Source organism: Jaculus jaculus, chromosome 2 (assembly GCF_020740685.1).
Source record: "Jaculus jaculus isolate mJacJac1 chromosome 2, mJacJac1.mat.Y.cur, whole genome shotgun sequence".
Lineage (NCBI taxonomy): Eukaryota > Metazoa > Chordata > Mammalia > Rodentia > Dipodidae > Jaculus > Jaculus jaculus.
The window spans coordinates 56,673,661-56,695,626 of NC_059103.1; the positions used below are offsets into that span (position 1 = coordinate 56,673,661).

Sequence of the window (21,966 nt, forward strand, 5' to 3'; positions counted from 1 at the left end):
CTGCTTATGAAGTGGGAAAAACCTGCCAAAGAGGCAAAAGGGAATGATAGTAATAGTGAGCCAGCTCCAGGCCAGAAGCTGTGTACTCCTCCACTCCACACTACAAATCTGCCAAGAGGAGATGGCCCGATGTAGCCACCAGGCCAGTGATGCCTGCGGGTGTGAGATCAGTGAGGTAAATATTGTCTCCCAGTCATCTGTGGTTCTGGAGGAACTTCTCACCTCACAGGTTTAATTTCCTAATTGAAAATGTCATAATCATCCATGAAGGGTGCCATCCAAACGCAGGTGGGGCACAGGCCACACAGTGATGTGAAAAACTTGCACACACTTCTCACTTGGTGATGTAAGTAGATGCAGTATTTGGTATTGTAACCTATTTCCCACAGGGGAATATCGGCCCTTTCTCAGTTGCTTACCATTTATCCATACCTTCATGTCACTGCTCTGGTTGAGGCTGAGTGATGAGACCTTTCCATTCTTTTCATGAACATCAGAGTAAATTGCTCTGCAGTTAAAGATGTAGTGAATCACCAAGGCCATGACTTTCTTAGATATTTTTTCCAGACAGTTTGGAATGCTGCCTGTGCACATTTTATTCAAGCTACAGTCTGAAGCTTGGTAGATTGTATATGCTATGTGGACCTGCAGCACTCATGTTTGGGGTCACAGAAGCAACCCTTAGATGGTGACTGTAATGAGGATATGGGGACAGTTCCTGACATATAACTCATGGCTCCATTGGGATAACGCCCTGTTCCACAGGTAGATGTCTCCTGGCCTGATGCCTGTAAAAGGGATTACTTATACATACCTTTTGTAGGATAAGAGGGTCAAACTTAAATTCTTGAGTTCTCAGAAGAATTTACAAAACCTTTAGACAGAATGAACCCTGGTATGTGCATTAGGGGAGAATGCCTCCAAACTGAGATAGTGGGTGATGGAACCATGGAATATACACATGCTAATGGATGTGATCACCTTGCCCCTTACATAAGCTCCACACTGACACATCCACGAGGTCTTGACTGCCAGGACAGTGGAAGACACTGTGTTAAAGACTTGGAATGCTTAACTAGCCTCTAAAGCTGCACAGGTGTTTCTAAAACCTGGGCTGCACTAAAATGCCATCTGTATGTCCTCTCCACCCTATAGAGCCTGGGGAGGCGGGCAGCAAGGATTTTTCTTTCTGCATTTTCTTAGCCCCATGTGTTTAAATTTAATCTGAGGATTGCATATTCATTATTTAATTAATTCTCCTAATATCAACAATCCAGTGAAAAACATCTATTTCAGAATGACCTAGGAAAAACTTGTACAGTATTTGCACACTCTCTGAAGAATAAAATAAAAACAGGGCTGGAGAGATGGCTTAGCGGTTAAGCGCTTGCCTGTAAAGCCTAAGGACCCCGGTTCGAGGCTCGGTTCCCCAGGTCCCACGTTAGCCAGATGCACAAGGGGCGCACGCGTCTGGAGTTCGTTTGCAGAAGCTGGAAGCCCTGGCGCACCTATTCTCTCTCTCTCCCCCTCTATCTGTCTTTCTCTCTGTGTCTGTCGCTCTCAAATAAATAAATAAATAATAAAAGGAAATTAAAAAAAAATAAAATAAAAACAACAAGGGTATGTGTGTCTTTTCATCAAGGGTGTTCTAGATACTGACATTTCATGGAAGGGTCCATGTGCCTTTGTGACAATATCCACAAATGATTTGGGCAGAGAAACACTCAGACATATGAGTAAATGAAAAAAAGCTTTTAAGTAGCTAAGTCTAGTGTTCCTGATTTTTATTTTTCTAAATTCATAGAGGCCTACATTAAACTATTCAAAGGAAAATCAACTTGCAACAATGTTGGGCATAGGGAACTAAATTAATTAAACTTAAATAACCAGCAATAATGCATACTCAAAACTTGAAAAGAATAGGCATTTAAATAAAATATTTTCTTAAGATCCATTGCAAATTTTTGAGCATACCTGTCTTCAGAAGCATACATTGATGTACAAACATAATGCATTAATTGCTATAATTTATTTTTCACTTTACTTTTTCCCTGGGGAATTAGTTTTATGATATCTTCTCTGAGGGCTTACCTTTCATAGTATTATATCAATTTTAATAAAATGCTTGTTTTCCACCTTTATTGGTGATTTTATTTACATTAGCCTATTGTTTACCATATGCATATGTTTTTGTTATAGAAAAGTTTCATATCTCTGTATAGTGACTCCAATAAGTCCATTTATCAAGAGTTTCTGGTTTTTAAGTGAAGCTAACCCAATATGCCTCACCTACATAAAGAGAGACAAACAGGCACATGTACACACACGCACACACACACACACACACACACACACACACACAAACATACAAAAAGGCACCGATTTTTCATGTACTTTAATTTTTCTATATTTCTACAATTAGTGATCATTGTAATTCATCTTTGAAATGGCTGTATAAGAGCCATGTTTGTTGTTATCAAAGTCATAAAGCAAAAGAGTGTTTCTCAGCAGCAGGATTTTCTTCAGTGCTGTGATAAATGCTCCAATGGAGACCTGTTTCTGTTGGCTTGGTAGCCTGTCAGTTCTATAGCTATGGTGGCTTTATTACTTTGTAAAGCGGGTTCTCTAGTCTCCAATACCTACCCTATGTAAATAGAATCAAGCTTTAGCCATATAATGAAAAATGTTGCAAACTTGCTTGAGTGCACAGATAAGACACTGTTGGAGGGAGCATTCTCCTGCGGTGGGCTACACTGGTGGGAACCCACTTATGACAGAGTGAACATGATCATAGAGATCACCTTCTGCAGGTCACAGCGAGGAAGCAGAGTGGAAAATGGAACACAGGCATGGGACACAGAGTGTCAGGATTCTCACAGGGACACAGCATGTGCAGGCAGCTGGATTTTGCGGCATGGGCTGGGGCAGCCTTGCCCAGGAGAAGAGAAAGAAGTAAGTAGGATTGCAGATGAGCAGATGGGCACAGGACTGTGGTGTTTGTCGTCCCCACATGGTTGCTAAAGGTCATAAGGATGACTGAGGAGGGGATAAGAGGGAGCTGAACTCACATAGCATTCCAGAGTGTGGCTTGTCCTGTGAGACAGAAATTCCTAGGATTTGATGTCCAGAGGAATGTCACCAGTGGAGATCATTTAGCAGGCTACCCTGACTTGTCATTCCTATGAATGGACAATTCTGAGACCCAGGACAATGTCTGCCTGTGGCCACAGTGGAGGCTGAGGTGGTGCCCATTGCAGCCATGCTTTGGAGAAAGGGGGGGGGGAATCAGGTATGGGGGGGGCACAAGCATTCCAATACTATCTATCAGGAAAGAAAGTCAGGGGGACAGGGATGTGTTTACAGTACGTTTTAAACTTTTTGTTTGTTTTTGGAATGGAAAATCTAAAAGTTTACCTTGAAAGAAGCTGATTTTAGGTAACTTGTTTCTGCTACTGTACAAAGGAAATGTACGAAGTTAAACAGAGGACTAGAATTGCTGGTCTGGGCCTTGTGCTATGGACTGCCATGCTGGAGAGTCACAGGAGGGAGGCGGGTTCCTTTGCTACCTGCTCTTTTTTGGCAGGTGGCTGCTCTGCCCTCAAAACTTTGTGTGTATACTGTGTGTTGTAGTCAGGTCCATATTGCTTGCAGAAATCGCTGGACCAAGAGCAGCTTATTGGAGAAAAGAAGTCTATTTTGGCTTACACACTCGAGGAGGAAGCTCCATGATGAAAGGGAAAACAATGGCATTAGCAGAGTGTAGACATCATCCCCTGGCCAATGTCAGACAGACAATAGGAACAGGAGAGTGTGCCAAACACTAGCAAGGGGGAGCTGGCTATAAAACCCATAAGCCTGCCCCCCAACAAAACCATGCCTTCTGGAAGTATTAATTCCTAAATCTCCATCAGCTGGAAACCTAGCATTCAGAACACCTAAGTTTATGCGGGACACCTGAATCAAACCACCATATTCCACCTCTGGCCTCCATAAACTGATAACCATACATGATATAAAATGCAAGGCATTTATCCAACTTTAAAAGTCCCCATAGTTCTTATTAATTCCAGTGATGTTCGTATATCCCCATAGTCCAAGATCTTTTAACTGAGCCATAATACCAAAAAATCCTCCCAACTCACATAATGGCAAAGAATAAACACACTGCAAAAGATGGTGTTGGGCACAGCAAAGAAATATTCAACAGATACAAGATTTAAACAGGACAAACATCTAACTCTGTAACTCCAAGTCCAACAACTCTAGCCAGTGACAAGTCTCCAAGTCCAATATTCTAACCTGCAACAAGTCTCTAGAGTTCCAATTCCACTCACCCAATTAGACTACTCACAGTCCTGGAAAACTTCAGTTGAAGCTGGGTGCCCTCCTTGGCATCCATCTTTTGGTCTGGCATCTCCACTGAGTCTCTACTACAACCCACGGTTCATCCTCATGGCCCAATGGAGTCTCCATTCAGGCATCCAGCAAACCTGCTTCACAATGACCATGGCCATTTCCAAAACATAGACTGTGTTGCAAACTCAATGACTCGCTCTTTCCTGCATTTCTCATACTCCACAATACCAGGTAGGGTGCCAATTTGTTAATCTAGGGGAGAATAAAGCAGACTTTGAAGAATAGGACACTCTTTGATCACTCAGGCCCCTTTAAAAGAGTTTACATTCTTCCTGTTGCCCCATGCAGGTCAGCTGGTCCAATCTAAAATGCTGCAATCTCTCAATTGCAGCTGAATGGGCAGAAGTTCATCCAAAGATTTTTTTTTTTCTATGCCATACCACTCTGCTCACAACAGTTCATTTCTATGCAAAGCAACCCAGCACAAATTCTCAGGACACAGGCATAACAGCAAGCTTCTCACACAGACTGCTTTTAGCCCAGTCCAAGCAAAGCTCTTTCTCACCCTCATAAGCCAAACCTCAAAGTCCATATTTCTTACTGCATTCAAGTGTTTCAACTATGAGTAGAATAGTCCATAAAGCTGTACTTACAGGACTGCAAGGCATCTCTTAGGCCAAGGTTTCAAATATTTCCACATTCCTCTTGAAAATCAGTTCCAAAAGGCCAAAGCCACACAGTCAGGCATCCAGCAGCAATCACACTCCTCGGTACAACAGTGTGATTCTGGGTTTTTCCTCAGAGCATGGTAGGCACCATTGCTGTGGTAAAGAACACACACTGAATGGTACATCACATTCATATTAAAGCAAGAAATTATCTCTGGCAAACTAACAGCGGTAGCAGGAATGAGTGTTTTCATAGAAGAAAGTGATTAGAAGAAAATTATAGTTTTGATTTAGAAAGCTTAATTATCTCCAATTTGGTTTTGTTCCTGACTTTTAATATTTTAACATTTTGAGAAGAAGCTGGGTTTACTTTGGATGGTATTCCCTGGCTGATATGACAGAGGAAAGCAGCAGATGGGCCTGTGTTAGATCTTCATTTGCTAACTTTAAATGTACGGTATTAAATATTAAAATGTGTATTCCTCCCTTTCTCGGTAGCTGTGACAAAATGTTTGAAAGAACCACAGGGAGAGGATTTAGTTTTTCTCAGTTTCAGAGGCTTCTACCATTCATGGCAGTTTCATTGTTGTATGCCTTGATGAGCAGAGCCCCAGACGTCCAGCATGGGGCTGAAGCTGCCCATCTCATGGCACACAGAGAGCAGAGTGAGCAGGATGGAGCTAAGGCAAGATGGACCCTTCAGAGTCACGCCCCTGGTTACCTTCTTCTTGTACTGTCTACCACCTTCTAGTCTTCTGTTTAACTTCTGAATCCGTCAACAGATTAACCCCATTTAGGTCTAAGTTCTCAGGGTCTTATCCTCTCTGGATCCATCATGAATGCACCCTGAGCTGTGCTTTACTAATCTCCTAGTGCTTCTCAATCCAGTCAAGTTGATATGGAGATTAACCATCACAAGCTGTGTCACTTAAGTATCATGTTCACTTGTTGAAGGTCCAACACTCTGTCTCTGGCCTTCAGCCTAGACAGCCGCTATCTCTTTTGAACACAGTCCAGCTATTTCTATTTCTGAAGTCCCTGGATACAAAGGGAGGGGGGGGGGTTCCCCCTCCAAGATGAGTCACCAGTGCCGCAGCAAACTTCTCAGCTCATTGAGTTTGTTGAAAAATAATATTGCATGCAAGAGTGTGCTTGTTAAAGTAACAGGTCACCACTATATCCTTCCATGTCTTCCATACAATATGTATGTCCTGAGCCATGAGAGCCCTTCATATGTTCCCTCTGAAGGCCACAGTCTTGGCTGTGAGTGTTAGTGGTAACAGCCCCTGTGGCATGTGCTGTGGGTACTTGACAGATCCTGACAGCTACTGCTGTGGTCTGGGTCCTGTGGTTTGGCCTGTTCCTCATCACAGCTCTCCATTGGCTTGTTTTGGTGACCTCCTTGGACACAGCAAGGCTGTCCTGTTGCCCTAACACCTGGCGCAAGTAGGGACAAGGATTGACCAGTGAGTCTGTTATAATAGTGTAGGAGTGTGTCTGCCAGGGGATCAGGGAAATTGGAACAGCATCTGTAGGGTCCAAACCCACACCCCAGAAAGAACTGGCCACCCTAGACAGAATATGTCAAATGGTGATTTTTTAAAAATCTGTTCAGCCAATTGCATTTCTATCATACAAACGAAGAAATATTCATATGAAAAATATGGGTCTGCAGACTTGTAGGTGGTAGGAAAGGAAGGGGACAGTCACACAATTTCTTATCATGTAGAGGTCTCTTCCACACACATCATTTTATTCACATCACGTCTTTATGTCCACAGACCAAGACTGCCCTCGCATTGTTGTATGATGACGAATTGGAAAATGCCTATGACGTCCGGCTGAAGCTGACAAAGGAGGTGCTGACCATTCAAAAGCAAGATGTCATCTGTGTGGATGGAGCTCATCCCAGCGCCAATGTAAGTATTACTGCTTAAGGGTTTAGGTTCAAAATGGCCCAAGCCCAGGAGTCACATAAAGGCCTTTAAACATCTTTGTTCAAGAATGTTTTAGTGAGAAGCTAGCACATGATTGAACTGTCCCCAAGTATTGGCTAATTATGTAACAAAATGATATACACATTTTGTGGTTGTATCATTTACAATCATCAGTTTGCATTTCTTTGTCAATATATTATCTTAAGAAATTTACAGACTGGATAGCACTGCATACCACAGTATGAAATGTGATACTTTGTGGAAAATAAGGTGACCATTCATGGTGTATAGTCACTTGCTAAAATAGCAGTGACTCTAGTGTTTCTTTATATAGTTACATACCATGATCAATAAGGCAGGCAGGCCTCAGTCTCAGTGGGCACCATCTGTAGCTGTAGATGCAATGGTGAGTTTTCATGCTAAACATAAGTCCTTCTAGACTTGTTGTCCTGAGTCATGGGTAGCACTTTGTTGAATTTCTGGAGTTTACCTATTACATGAAATGGTGTATTGAATAATTAAGGAAATATTTTCATAGCTTTCATCCAAAACTTTAGCTCAAACAAACCGTAAGTTCAACTATACTAAAACCATAGTTGAATCCCTATTTTTTCTTCTCACAGACTTTTAGTTTTGCATTCTGTCAACATGACACAGGCACCTTTCCTCTTCTGCTACCTTCTTTTAATATCTTGAATATTTTCTTTGATTACTTGATTTTCATAATGTCATTGTACATTTCACACATATTTGTACATGGCAAGGTGGTAGTGGTTTGAATGCATGTGGTAGGTAGACTCACTTTCTTCCGACCTGTGTTTTTGATTATTTAAGTCATGGCAACTGGACTGAATTTCATGTCCTCATTTTACTTTTTACATCTGTGTGGACAAAGACAGTGTTTTGTCCATTGTGGTCCAGAGAAGCCAAAAGGCTAGATGACCCTGATTTAGGAAATCAGGGTTCATAAAGAGACTTTGTATCAGATTGAATGTGTAATGTCTCCCACAAGCTCATGTGCTTGAACATTTAGTCCCAAGCTGGTGGCATTGTTTTGAGTTGCTAAGGAAACTTTAAAGAAGTGAGGCCTGGCTGGCACAGGTGGGCTTCTGGAGGCAGGCCTTTGACTGGACCCAGTTTTGTAATAATATTATTAACAATAATAATATTAACATGCATGTTCGTTGGTTTCTCAGTAGCTGTGACAAAATGCTTGAAAGAACCATGGGAGAAGATTTACTATTCCCACAGTTTTAGAGGGTTCTACCATTCATGGCAGTTTCATTGCTGTACGCCTTGCCATGTTCTCCCTTTGTGGAATTATACCCTTGAAAACCGAGTCAACATAAATCCTCCCTCCGTTAAGGTGCTTCTATCAAGTACTTGGTCACATGACAAGATAAGTAATTAACTAAATGCTTTGGGCCTAGTAGTGCCTAGTCCCAGAGCTAAGGTAGCATGAACCACCATGATGCTAACTTCTATCATCGCAAGGGTGTTATTTGATAAACTTATGAAGCTCACAACACAAAGTATCATAATAATAACACAATGTTAAGAATTCCCTGAGAACCATGGCGTATCAAATGGTAAAGTTTCCTTGATGGTTCAGACAGTGAAATGCAGAGTGGTGGCCAATCACAACCACTAGCATCTGCAATCCAAGCTAGCTGTATACCTCAGGAACCAAGTCAAAGGAAGGACAGACAGAAATCTCTCCTGGTGTAAAGGAAGAAAGCCACAAAGCTATGTGAGGAGGGAGTGAACCTGAAAAGCAACCTGCCCCATAGAAACACCAGGCAAACTGAGCTCCCTGCCCCGAACACAAGCAAACGTTCCTGGGGCTCCTTCACCACAGTCTGTCCTCACTGGAGCTGGAGCTTGGATTTCCATCTCCAGCTGGATTTACTTATGAGAGTTGAAGCTGGTAGTGTCAGCTTTGTTCCTGCAGTGTGTGGTTTACAGTGAAGTATTCTCCAAAGACTCATCTAGTAAAGGTTGGTAGACCCCATAGTCATGACGTGATTGCATCCTGAGGACTCTGCACTGATGGACGCATAATTTGACGACAGTGTTGGGAGGTGATGCACATTCTGGGAGGTATGTTCTGGTTGTAGGGGGAAGGTCAGTCCTTTGCCTATGCCTCTGAAGGGTTTCTCTTGATCCTTGCCCCTTCCTCTCTGTCTTTGCTTCCTGGCCATTGTAAAGTAAGCAGTTATACTCCACTACACTTTCCCTACCGTGGTGTTCTGACTCACAGCAGGGTCACAGTGATAAGGCCAAGTGAGAATGAGGCCTCAAACCTCTAAAAATGAGCTAGGATAAATTTTCACCCTTTTTATGTAGTTTTCCTCTTTGATATTTGGCACAGTAATAAGAAACCTATTAATGCATCCAGGTACCACACAGAAGCAAAAAACATGGTTTCTCTGGAGGAGAACCTTTTTGTTCAGGTCTCAGATAATGAAAATATAATTAAAGCTGCATGAAAATGCAGAAGTTGGGCTGGAGATCACCCAGTGGTTAGAGGTACTTGTTTGTACAGTATTTTGGCCCAGGGTTCAGTTCCCTAGTACCCACATAAAGCCATATGTTCAAAAAGTGACATACATCTGGAGTTCATAGCAGCAAGTGACCCTGGAATGCCTATATTTCCTCTGTCTCTCTCTCTCTTGCAAATAGATATAATTGAAATATTTTTAATGCAGAAATTGGACCACAAAGACTTCAGATGTGACTCATAATATAAAACACTATGTTGATTACATCTTAATACATCAACCCAAGTTATAGAAGTATGAATGATGAGATGTTACAAAATGTGACCCAGTGAGTGTAAAACCAATGAGAGACAAAGTCTAGAAATTAAAATAAAAGCAGCAGCTGTGTGTGACTCACAGTGCACCACTTGACTTGCACATTAGACAGGAATGAAAGCATGGCCTATGCACTGAAGCTGAGAAGTTGCATGGACTAAAATGTGAGTTAGAGTGTGAAATTAGGGCTCAAAGGCTGGAGAGTGGAGTAGAATGGCTGAGCCACTTATGATTCCATTACCCATGGAATATTAGAAATTTTGCTTTGAGAACTATTGCTCTTAAAGGTGTTCTTATGTTAAAAATCATTTACAGCATAATAAACACTTATAAACACAGGAAGACATGGATGAACCAAGTTTTTACTCCAACTTTGAAATGCTCAACTTCCTTGGCAATTGAATACAACAACACATCAAAAGCATCATCCACCTGGACCAAGTGGGATTCATCCCAGGAACACAAGGGTGGTTCAACATATGGAAATCTGTCAATGTAATATACCACATGAACAAGGTTAAACATAAAAACCACATGATCATTTCAATAGATGCAGAAAAGGCCTTTGACAAGATACAACATCACTTCATGATCAAAACATTGGAGAGAATTGGCATAGTTGGTACATATCTTAACATAATAAAGGCAATATACAAAGCTCCGAAGGCCCAAATAATACTTAATGGAGAGAGACTGGAGGAATTCCCATTAAGATCAGGAACAAGACAGGGTTATCCTCTCTCACCTCTGCTTTTCAATATAGTACTGGAAGTCCTATCTCAAGCAATAAGACAGGAGAAGGAAATAAAGGGGATATAATTTGGAAAGGAAGAAGTTAAGTTAGCTCTATTCGCTGATGACATGATTGTATATGTAAGAGACCTGAGAGACTCCATCCCAAAACTCCTGAAGGTGATTAACTCCTATAGCAAAGTAGCAGGATACAAAATCAATGCACAAAAATTAGTAGCATTTTTATATGCAAATGACAAAGATACAGAGAAAGAAATAAGGGGCATAGTCCCATTTTCAATAGCAACAACAACAACAACAACAAAAAGATGAACCAGATACCAGCACAAAGGGGAAGGAGACCAACACAGAGAAAAATCAACTCCTACCAAATCAGAGAGCCAGAGCCTCAGAGGCCCCCCAACACCTCAGCACTGAAGCAGACCAAAAATGAACCCAACATGGCTCAGGGAAATTTTGTGGAAGAGGAGCGGAAAGAATGTCAGAGTCACATGTTGGGTCATGATTTGCAGAGACATTTATCGTACAATAACTATGGACTAACTCCACAATGCACGACCCATTTACATCAACAAGGAGGGTCCATTGGGAGGGTGTATATCATGGATGAACCTAAACTATGGTACCAAACAGCCTGTATTTGCTGAAAAGAAAACTAATAAGTTAAACTAAAAAAAATAAAAATAAAATAAAATACCTTGGAATAACATTAACCAAGGAAGTGAATGATCTATACAACGAAAACATAAAAACACTCAAAAAAGAAATTGAGGAGGACTTGAGAAAATCGAAAGACCTCCCATGTTCCTGGATAGGTAGAATTAACATTGTGAAGACGACAATTCTACCAAAGGCAATATATTGATTTAATGCAATTCCAATTAAAATCCCTACAGTGTTCTTCACAGACATAGAAAAAATGATCTCAAATTCCATATGGAAAGGCAGAAGGCCTCGCATATCCAAACATATCCTCAGCAAAAGAAATACCTCTGGTGGCATCACCATACCTAATCTAAAGCTATATTACAAAGCCATAGTAATAAAAACAGCACGGTACTGGCATAAAAACAGGAGTATAGACCAATGGAATAGACTTGAGGACCCAGACTTTGGGTCAAGCAACTATAACTACTTGATATTTGACAAAAGCCCAAACAATATAGGCTGGAAAAAAGACAGCATCTTCAACAAAGGATTCTGGGCAAACTGGATTACCATATGCAGGAAACTGAAACTTGATCCACACATTTTACCATGCATTACACTCAAATCCAAATGGATCAAAGACCTCAATAGAAGACCAGAACCTCGAATACTACTGGAAGAAAATTTAGGAAGTACTTTCCATGATATAGGAATGGAAAAAGACTTCCTGAACAAAACCCCAGTAGCTCACGAACTTAAACAGTCACTCAACCAATAGGATCATATGAAACTGAAGAGTTTCTTTACAGACAAGCGTATAATAAGCAAAGCCAATAGATTACCCACAGAATGGGAGAAAATATTTGCAGGTTATCCAACTGATAGAGGCTTAATCTCTAGAATCTACAAAGAACTCAAAAATCTAAACAGTAAGAAGTTAAACACCCCACTCACAAAATGGGGCAATTTATTAAATTTGAAAAGAGCATCTTCCTGCAGCAGAGACTATATACTATGATATTTGATGCCTGTCATGTTTTCTATCCCATAATGATCTTATTGGGGCCTCTATCTAATTTTCTTGGGCTGTTGTAACAAAAAAGAAAGAAAGAGAGAGAGAGAAAGAGAGAGAGAGAGAGGGAAAGAAAACAACCTTTAGCCAGGCAGATCAACCTACAGATTCATGTTCCTTGAGTACTGAAGTCCAAAATTCAAGATGCTAGTAGATTCACTTATAAAGGGTACACTCTCTGGCTCTCAGGAGCAGCCCTCTTGATATGTCCAGGCAAGGGAGGAAGCAAAGTGGGAAAGAAATAGGGAGTGAGAAAGAAAGGAATGAGGGGACCAATGAAGAAAGAAAAGGAGAGGAGAGAGGAAGAGAAGAGGGAAATAAAGTTTATTGCCATTTGCTTACATAGTCTGGTAGCCCAGGCTTCAGTTACTTAGAAATAAAAGAAGAGGTGGCAGAGAGAGGCAGATCTGCTGTCTCTTCATCTGTTTTCAAGATGTACCCATTGTGACCTTATTTATCTTTAATTGTCTCCCTGTCTCAAATGGAGTCACACTGGAAACTAAGGCTTCAACATATAGATTTAAGGGGACACAGTTTAGTCCGTAGCAACATAATCCTCATTTTCCAGGCACAAAAATTCAATTTTTGAGATATTTTCATAGCTTGTACAGATTCCCCCATAAAGGAATATTTTAGCTCATTTGCAAAGAGCAAATATTGAAGTTAAATATCATTGTGCTCAACCAGAATAATAGATAACATGCTCGTCATAATCTGTTGAGCAAACATGAAAGATGCTTACAGGTGAGTGCTTAGTGATGCGTCTGAGAACACTGGTGTGAATTAACTCATGTTGCCACAGGCAATCAGGTTCTAGACACCTCCTTAGAAATAGCAAGGGCATGCTGCGTGGTCTTGGGACTCTTCCCTGAAGTGAGAGCGGATAAAATGGCATTCAGATGTCTTTGTTTGACAAAGTCTATAGTAGCAGGAACCAAACTGGTTTCTTCTTAAAATATGATTTCTCTGACACACACAGTTTCGCTGTCAGTATCCATTTTCTTATAATAATTACTAGACTGGGATAGACTTCACTGTATATTTTCTGAAATTCCATATGGTGGGCATTGGCCCTACCAGTATCAGGGAATTTAGGCTTTTGTGCCCCACTACTCTGGACAATCCTCTTAGAGGCCCAAGGTGAGTGACCACATTGCCAATGATAAATGGGCAGCAGTACCTCTGTCCTCACCTCCCTATCCCCTGCCTTCTAATAGTGTTTGTTCAGTGAAAGAAGGTGCAAATGAACTGTTGTGAACTCACTATGAGGCTTCATTGATTTAGAATAGTGAGTTTCTGAAGTTTAGCAGAAAAATGACATGCTTCTCATACCTAAAATTATCTCCTCCCTCCTCAATGGAGGATGTGTCTTGGGACTCTCTGTGCCTAAACTGAGGGTTTGCTTTCTCAACTTTATTGAGATATAATGAAAAATTAAAGTGCATATATTTAAGCTGCATATGATGAGTTGATATACTTGTAAAATGATTACTGCATTCAAGCTAATTAGTATAAACATTACCTCACAAATTACTTATTTGTGTGTGCACATGTGTATGCATATATCTGTGTGTACATGTATGTGCACATGGGGCTAGCATGCAAGATCTAACCAATCAAATTTCAAGTATGCAATATAATATTGTTAACTGTGGCCAGCATTCTCTACATCTAAGCCCCAGAACATACCCATCTTTTTATCTTATTTTTTTAGATAGGTACTCATATGACTCAGGTTGGCCTTGAACCTGTAGTTGAGGATGACCTTGAAATCTTGATCTCTTCTGTTTTTACCTCCTGAGTGCAAAGATTATAGGTCTGTGCCACTACATCTGGATAGAATTTACCTATCTTGTAACTGACATTTTCTGCCTCTGACACACATCCCTCACCTGGAGGTCCTGGCCTCTACCAAATGATTATGTGAGATCAACTCTTTCAGATTCTATGTGTATCTGATGTCACACAGTATATATCCTTCTGTGGTTGGCTTGTCCTGACTTAACATAGTAAGCTCCAGTCCATCTGTTTGTTACAAATACCAGGATTCCTTTCCTATTTAAGGCTGACTGGTATTCCACTAAACCATCTACTCATCATCCATCCATCCATCCATCCACAAACATATCCTGGCTATTGCAATTAAGCTTGTGATGAGCATGGTTTAAAACTATGTGTGCTGCTGCTGTCTCCTGCTTTTGTGTGGGTGACAAATATTTCGGTCACCTCGGATAAATACTGTGTCTCTGATGGGAGCCAGAGTGCACATGTCACACATGAAATCTGCCTAGACTAGAAAAGTAAAAATAACTGCTATGGCACAAAAGTTCCTGAGATACAGCCTTTTCCCTGTGTGTGGTCATGTGACATGCTACAGATGCATGAACATGTAAAATTTCCAAGACATTGTTAAGCAGTTTGTTTTCATATGCACACTTCAAAAAGAATGTATTTGCTCTAAAGTTTGGTTTCTCTACGTTGAGTTTATAATGTATTACTCCCTAAAATTGAAGTTGCCGGTGAACATGGGGGTCTATGGAAGATTTTCACACATGCCAGTGGCCATAGCAGCTTTTCTTCCCTGCCTGCTGTGTTTGTCTCTGAGCTGCTGCGGTGAATAAGTCCCACATCTAGAAGCCCCTGGTGGCCCCGCCCTGTTCTTCAGCCTCTTCCTCATTTGCTTTGCAAACATTGACTCATTTGGAATCATGCAGTATTAAAGTTGTTATTTTTCAGTGAAAATATGACCTCTGTAGTATATTTACACGTAAAAACACATTTCACCCATTCATATCACCCTGGCAACCTCCCCCATCCTTCTCAGCATGGTTCTTCACCTGCCCCGCCTAGGTGCAGTTAGACAGCAAGGCTGCTAAGTGTTCAGACCGTGGCGAAATGCATGGTCATGATTTTGTAGGCAAGAGACATGGCAGTTTTTCTATTGCCAGTTAAGGCTGTACTGCACTTTTGGTTTTATAACATCATGAACCCTCAGACATTACCAGGTACCTGTGGCTAGAGAGCATGAAACAGTTAATCCTTCCTGAATCATTACCAATGACAACAGTTAGCCTAAATGCAGTGAAGCCAACAGACATGTGTGCTGAAGAGCCTGTTGAGGGGCCAGTAGGAGGGAACCAACTTTGTGTGTGTGTGTCCATGTGGTGAGTGCATGCGTGGTGTGAGTGGAGGACAGAGTACACCCTTGGGTATCATGCTTTAAGCACCAACCACATTTTTAGCGACAGAGTCTCTCACTGGCCTGAAGCTCACCTAATTATGCTAGCTTGGCTGGCTAGTGAGGCCCTCAGATTCTCCAGTCTCCATTTCCCTGGCACTGGAGTTACAAGTACATGCTAACACGGCCAACTTATTTTTGTGTGGGTTTCAGGGATCAAACTCAGATCCTCATGTTGGGAAAATAGGCACTTTACCCACTGAGCCATCTCCCCAGCCTGAGACTGACTTTAAAAGGGAACAGAGTGCTGTGGGGGTTTTGCTGCTTTCACTCTGCATAATGAAAGCCCATTGTTTTCTCATAGTACTCCCTCTTCATAGGCAAGATGGGAGCAAGAGCACCAACCCCAGGAATTTTACATGGGCTTCCAATACTGCGAGCATTAGGACCTCGTTGCTACTGCTTCCACTGCTCCTCCTCCTTTTCCTCCTCCTCCTTCTCCCTCTTCTTCCTCATCCTCCTTTGCCTCCTCCTCCTTTCTTCTTCTTTTTACCAGAGCTTTGTTTCCCTGTGAACAGCACTACAGATTGAAAGCTGTAGCTGGTGCTGTTACTGCAGACTTTAGGCAATGGTGCATTGAGAATCTGTGTTTAATATTCAAAATTTAAATTATGAAGGAACATACATACTTTTCATTCACTTTCTTAAAATGTATTTTAACCTAAACTTATTTTTTCCTAACATTTTTTAAAGCACAGAACTGTTACACTTCACCGACAGCCTGTGGGAGGCCTGGGCCTGAGCATCAAGGTATGACCAAGTTTTTTTTTTTTTTTGCTTTTATTTATGTATTTATTTATTTATTTTGCTATCCAATCATTCCCATCTTAGAAGGATTCTGTGTCAGTCCTGATAACTACTTCCTTCTTGTGGCTCTGCCTTCCAGGGAGGAGCCGAACATGGTGTTCCTGTCGTCATATCCAAAATATTCAAAGATCAAGCAGGTAAGACTTGCCTCAGAGACCCCTGCATACATTACAACTAGTGAAAGATAATCTTAGGTGATAACAATGCGCTGATGTGTACTTGGTGGCACTGGTTAAACTGTTCTTTATTTCTGCAGCCATGTATTGTTTCAGAAGACATGTCTTATCCTCTGATGCATGCTACCCTTTGAATTTCTTCTGACCCTTGTGAGTTCCCTATGTGATGTGTCCTATTACTCTGAGGATATGGATGGCAGGGAGTTTGAACACTGAGTTTAAAGCTGGGGAGACTTAACTGTTGGTGGAAACCAGTTGTGGTCTACCAGTGTCTCTAAAGACTCCTGGATGTGAAAATTTCAGCCTCATTGAAGAACACTAGACATGTTCCAGAGCTGACCAAAGAGTGAAGCAAAAATGCCTTGTATAGTGTCCAGTCATTCAGTATCCAGACACTGCCCCATCAATTACCAATCAGTTCAGGCTTGGGAGACTGGTTACAAGGCAGTAATGACAGAATAAACAATTATTATGAAGGCAAGCGCAGAGGTGAAAGGAGAGTTCAGGACTTTTGTACTGGCCAGGTGGTTCACCACAGAAGTAGGGAATGTACTGATGTCATAAAATGACTTTGTTACTGCCCTCAGTCTCCTAGATCTGTAGCTTACAATGTCAGCCTCCTCTGCCCCTTGTCCAGCCTGGACAGACACTGTCATCTCAGGCCTCCCCTTCACCTGGAAAGTATGGTCCCTGTCTTCTGTTTATGCTGGGCTGACATGGCCCCTGTGGGCTGCTGTACTGGGACTGACATGGTTAGTCCCTGCAGGCTGCTGTGCTGGAATGGAGCTGGTCAGGCTTGTGAAATCTGGGGTTCTGTGATTGACATGTGATCTAGGTCCTCAAGTGGCAAAGTAGTTCAGGACACCTGGAAACATGGCTGGCTCTGCGAGCTCCCTCACCTCAAACTAAGACTCTAAGCTGGAAGTTGTCAGCCACCATGGGTTCCCACAGTGCCACCTCCAGTCCTGTTGGAAACATAAGGATTCACAATGAGGAATGGAGAATAAGCTTATCCTATTTCTCAGTTTACTTGCATTTCACCTGATAATACCAGACCTAGATCCCAACTTGAAAACAGAGTGAGCTACCTACCTCAGCAGCCATGCAGGAAACACCTGAACCACATAACACTCTGAAGTCTGGACACTTTCATGATACAGGATATCAGGGTCAGGAAGCTGGTGTCCCTACAGCCATCCCTGCCTATGACAGAGGCATTGCACAGGTAGTTCAAGTGGGAGGTGAATTTTCAGGAGGAATACGGATTCCCATAACATCCTTGAATGTATCTGTGGGATTTGGGAGATTGTCTCCACAAGATTCATCTCATGTGAAAATGTTACCAACCTGCAGGGGACATGAGTCCCAGGATAGCTATGAATGCAGCCGAGCAATGTCATGTCATAGCGCCAGAAGGCTGGATACTTCTAAAAGGAGTCCTCTTCACCCAGACACATTTCAGATTCAGTGCTGGAATATGCTTTTGTCTTTTCTGAGCAAGGTTACAAAACCTGCTTGCAGCAGACAAGATTATAATAATCAGGATTGAGGGCCACTGGGCCTCTGTCAGCAACGCAGGTGGAAGGCTCTGCCTGGGGCCATGAAAGAAAGGGTATCAGCACACACTTCACCATGACGTTTTCCTGGTAGCATCGAGAATTTCATTTTATCAGAAAATATGTAGGTTTACTTAGAACCTTAGAGAGAAAAAAAACATAAAGCTATGCAGGTTCCGTATCAAATGATCATTCTTTTTGAGAGTTTTAAAGCATTTCAAAACAAACAGTGGCTAAATTGGAGTCAAGGATTCCTCTTTTACATCAATATAATTGTGATGCTGGCATGCTTTGTAGAAGTGCCAGCTCCAGTACGTTTAAAGTGAAATTCTATAAGCCAGAAATAAATCAATTCTTGCTCGCATTAGCTATGTTTAATTACTTCTGAACCCGTCAGCCATCTGCTTGGTTGATTAATAATTGAAGGAAAAGTGCACACATGCCTTTTTGTTTCTATAAGTACTATTCATAAATATCCTCAATTCTTTTTCATTACTGTAGTCTTTAAAGGGAATAGAGAGTAAGATTAGCCAACAGATGAAAATCAGTGGAGGATTTTATGCTCAATTTTAAAAGAAGAAAATCTGTGGCTCAGGAGGCCACAGAGGACAACCAAAGGAGAAAACAAATTGGTGGTTTTGAGAAAGACTCTAGGTTACCCTTTTGGAAACCCCTGCCCCTGTTCACCATGACTGAGTGAGTGGTCACGGGACATGAGACAGCAGTTTCCAGATGGAGCTGACTGGAGAGTGGTGACAAGTTGGCACAATGCTTTTCAAAAGGGGAATTTTTCTCTCTAGCTGCCTTGTGGTCTACTAGTCCCAGCAAGACTCGGCACATAGGTGACATCTCCCCAGCCTCTTTTTACCTCTGAGCACTAGGTTTAGAGTTTTGTTTCATTTGCTCATATCTTTAGTGTATAGCACAGTCCTAATAGTTACAGGCAATAAATAGTACCACAAACATCAAGGGCTGGGGAGATTGCTCAATTGATGTAATACTTGCTGTCCATCCATGAGGACCTTAGCTTAGATCCCCAGTACCCAGATCAAATCTGGGTGTAGTACTTTGCACCTGTCATCCCAGTGCTGTGAAGATAGCAACAGAAGGATTTCTGGGGCTTACTGGCCTGATAGTTTAGCTGACTTGATGAGCTCCATGTTCAATGAAACCCCCTCTCAAAATATAAGTTGGAGAGGCAACTGAGGAAGATACAGTACATAAACTTCTGACTTCTGCATACTTTTTCTCTCTCATACACACACATGTATCCAACCCTCAAACACATGTGCATCCACACACATATGAATATGCATATGCATATACATGCATTCTCAACACACACAACAGTAGGTGTACTCCCACTACCCAATCATCACCAACTTTGGTGGTTAATCTGTGCTCCTTGACTTGCCAGGATTTAAAATCACCATGGAAACAAATATCGGAAATATCTGTGAAGGATTGCCTGGATTTTGTAATTTGGGGTGAAAAGTTCATCTTAACTATAGGTGCCACCAATCCATGAGATAGGATTCTGGGCTGGATGAAAAGGACAACATAAGCTGAGTATGAGCATCCATCTCTTTCTATTGCCTGACTGCGGATTCAAGGTGACCAGCTGCTTCAAGCTTCTCCTGCCATGCTTTCCCCTCCATGATGCACTGTAACTCTGAACTGGAGTAAACACTTCCTTCCTTAAGTGTCCCTGGTCAGGTCACAACAAGGAGAAAGTAACTGATATATCAAGCCATGGAAGTATCACGCCATCACCCAGACATGAAAGAACCAAGTCTGTGTTCTTACCACGGTGTGGAAACATGGAACATACACTTATGCAACTGTGGCAGTTTGACTGGATGTCTCTCAATAGATACAGGAATTTTATTCAAGCTTGTAACTTAGATCCCCAGCCACCTGCCTGGAGGAGGTGCTCACCATGAGTGGATCCTAGAGTCCAGCCCCAAGGTGTGTTTAGGCTCTGATCTGAATTCCAGCCTGAGATATACAAAATCCTAGAGTTCTGTCTGGGTTCCAGAGTGTGCTTGCTTGTGGCCTTGGTGGTGAGTTTTTTTCCCTGAGTGGACCTATGAAAGCAGGCCAGCTTCTTCTGCTATTATGGAGCTTCCCTCAATCTGTATGCACCAATAAACCCTATCCTCAACAATTGTGCCTGGTTTGGATGTTCATCCCAGCGGCCTGAAGCTGCTCCAATAAACCCTGTCCTCAACAGCTGTGCCTGGTTTGGAAGTTCATCCCAGCAGCCTGAAGCTGACTGTGACACCAATCGAGTATGGGGTCCTCAGATAGGTTAGGGTTTGAGTAGGAAGATCAAAAATGAGAATAAGTAATTAGAACAAGGGATCCTTGCTCATGCAAAGAGCATATGGTTGCATCTCAGCATGGCTTTAGAACTTCTGCCCTGTCTAGTTGGTATGCCATCATCTTCAAGAGAAAAGTCTGGGCTCCACCTCCCTTTCTGACCATGGAAACCAAAGTAGTCACTTGAGTTGAGTTTGAATTAAGAAATGAAATCGCTATAACATGGCAATTGATTCAATAACTGGTTCTCTGAGCTGCCATTTGGGGCATTCAGTAGCAGGCCAATGCTGGTCATTCTGGGAGAGACTACCATAAACACCCCTACAGTGATTGCTCAGAGAATGAACTCTGTCCAAAGTAAATAGACAATGCTAACAATGAGAGAGTGATAGAAGGTGACTATTTTAAAAACATTATATATGTACACACATGTACATGGATGTATGTGCACATGTTTATGTGTGTGAAGGCGCATGTATGTGCACTAAAGGTGAATGCCTAGGGACTCCTCCAGGAATTATTTCTGAGGAACATCTCTCACCTTTTTCTGACACAAAATCTATCATTAGTCTGTTGCTCACCAAGTAGGCAAGACTGACTGGCCACTGAGCCTCAGGGGTCCTCCAGTCAGTTTTTCCAGTGCTGACATTATAGAGGTATGCCATCATATCTGATATTTTATGTGGGTTCTGAGGATTGAACTCAGGTCCTCACAGTTGCACAAGTACTTTACCCACTGAACCATCTTCCCATCCTTTTAAAACTTATTTGCAACATGGGGAATAACTGCTTTATGACTAACAGGCAACACGTGAAATCATTTGAAAAGTATAATGACAAGGGTTCTCGTGCATTTTTAAAACACATGTCTACTATAAGGGAGCACATCCTGTGGGTTGCAGGGAGGGGCATGGCTTCTTGGTGCTCAGATGATTTGCTGAGTGTGAGATGAAGAGTCAGAGTCCAGATGTCCTTTGCAGGTCAAGTATCAGGTGCTGTGAGGGTAAGAAATGGGAGAGCATGATGTGCTTGATCCTATTTATGACCCTCAGAAGCATGAGATTAATCTCAGTGCCCATGAGATTAATGAAATGCCTCAGACCTCACTGAGGTCAGGAGTTGAGAATGGGGACCAGGGAACCATCATATCATGTAGGCTTGTGAGCCACACAGAGGGGGTGCTTATGTATGAAGGTCAGAGGAAGATGATAGAAATGGAGAATCAACAAAGTATCAAATTTAAATTGATGGAGCCAAGCTGACTCCTTAAGGACATGCATGGTTTAGGAAGGTGGGAAAGAGAGAAATCTGAAAATGCTGGTGAGGCATATGAGAATGGAAGGGAAAGACAGCAGCTGGCTTAGATCTTTCCTACCCTTCTTCAGGCAGTGGTCTTCCTAATGTTCCTCAGCTGTAGCATATGGAATCTTGAGGCTGTTTGTGACCAGGACCCACAGACATACCCTAAGGGCACCACACACCACATGGGAGCCATGCAAAGTGCTGCTCTCCACACATTAAGAGCATTCTCAGAGTTAAGGAGGAGAATCGCAGCTTCATGCTGGTCTCAGCAGCCCAAGATTTCATGCAAAGGTCCATCTCAAGGAAGGAAGAAAC

At 42.0% G+C, this 21,966-nt stretch overlaps 1 protein-coding gene across 1 annotated transcript in view; it reads left to right on the forward strand.

Moving 5' to 3' along the window:
* The window catches only part of Sntg2 (syntrophin gamma 2), a 248,453-nt gene that overhangs the window by 73,816 nt on the left and 152,671 nt on the right, over positions 1–21,966 (forward strand). The window contains exons 2-4 of the mRNA XM_045143508.1: positions 6,806–6,943; positions 16,182–16,238; positions 16,375–16,432. Coding sequence (XP_044999443.1) covers positions 6,806–6,943; positions 16,182–16,238; positions 16,375–16,432 — 253 coding nt within the window. The remainder of the gene's footprint in view (positions 1–6,805; positions 6,944–16,181; positions 16,239–16,374; positions 16,433–21,966) is intronic.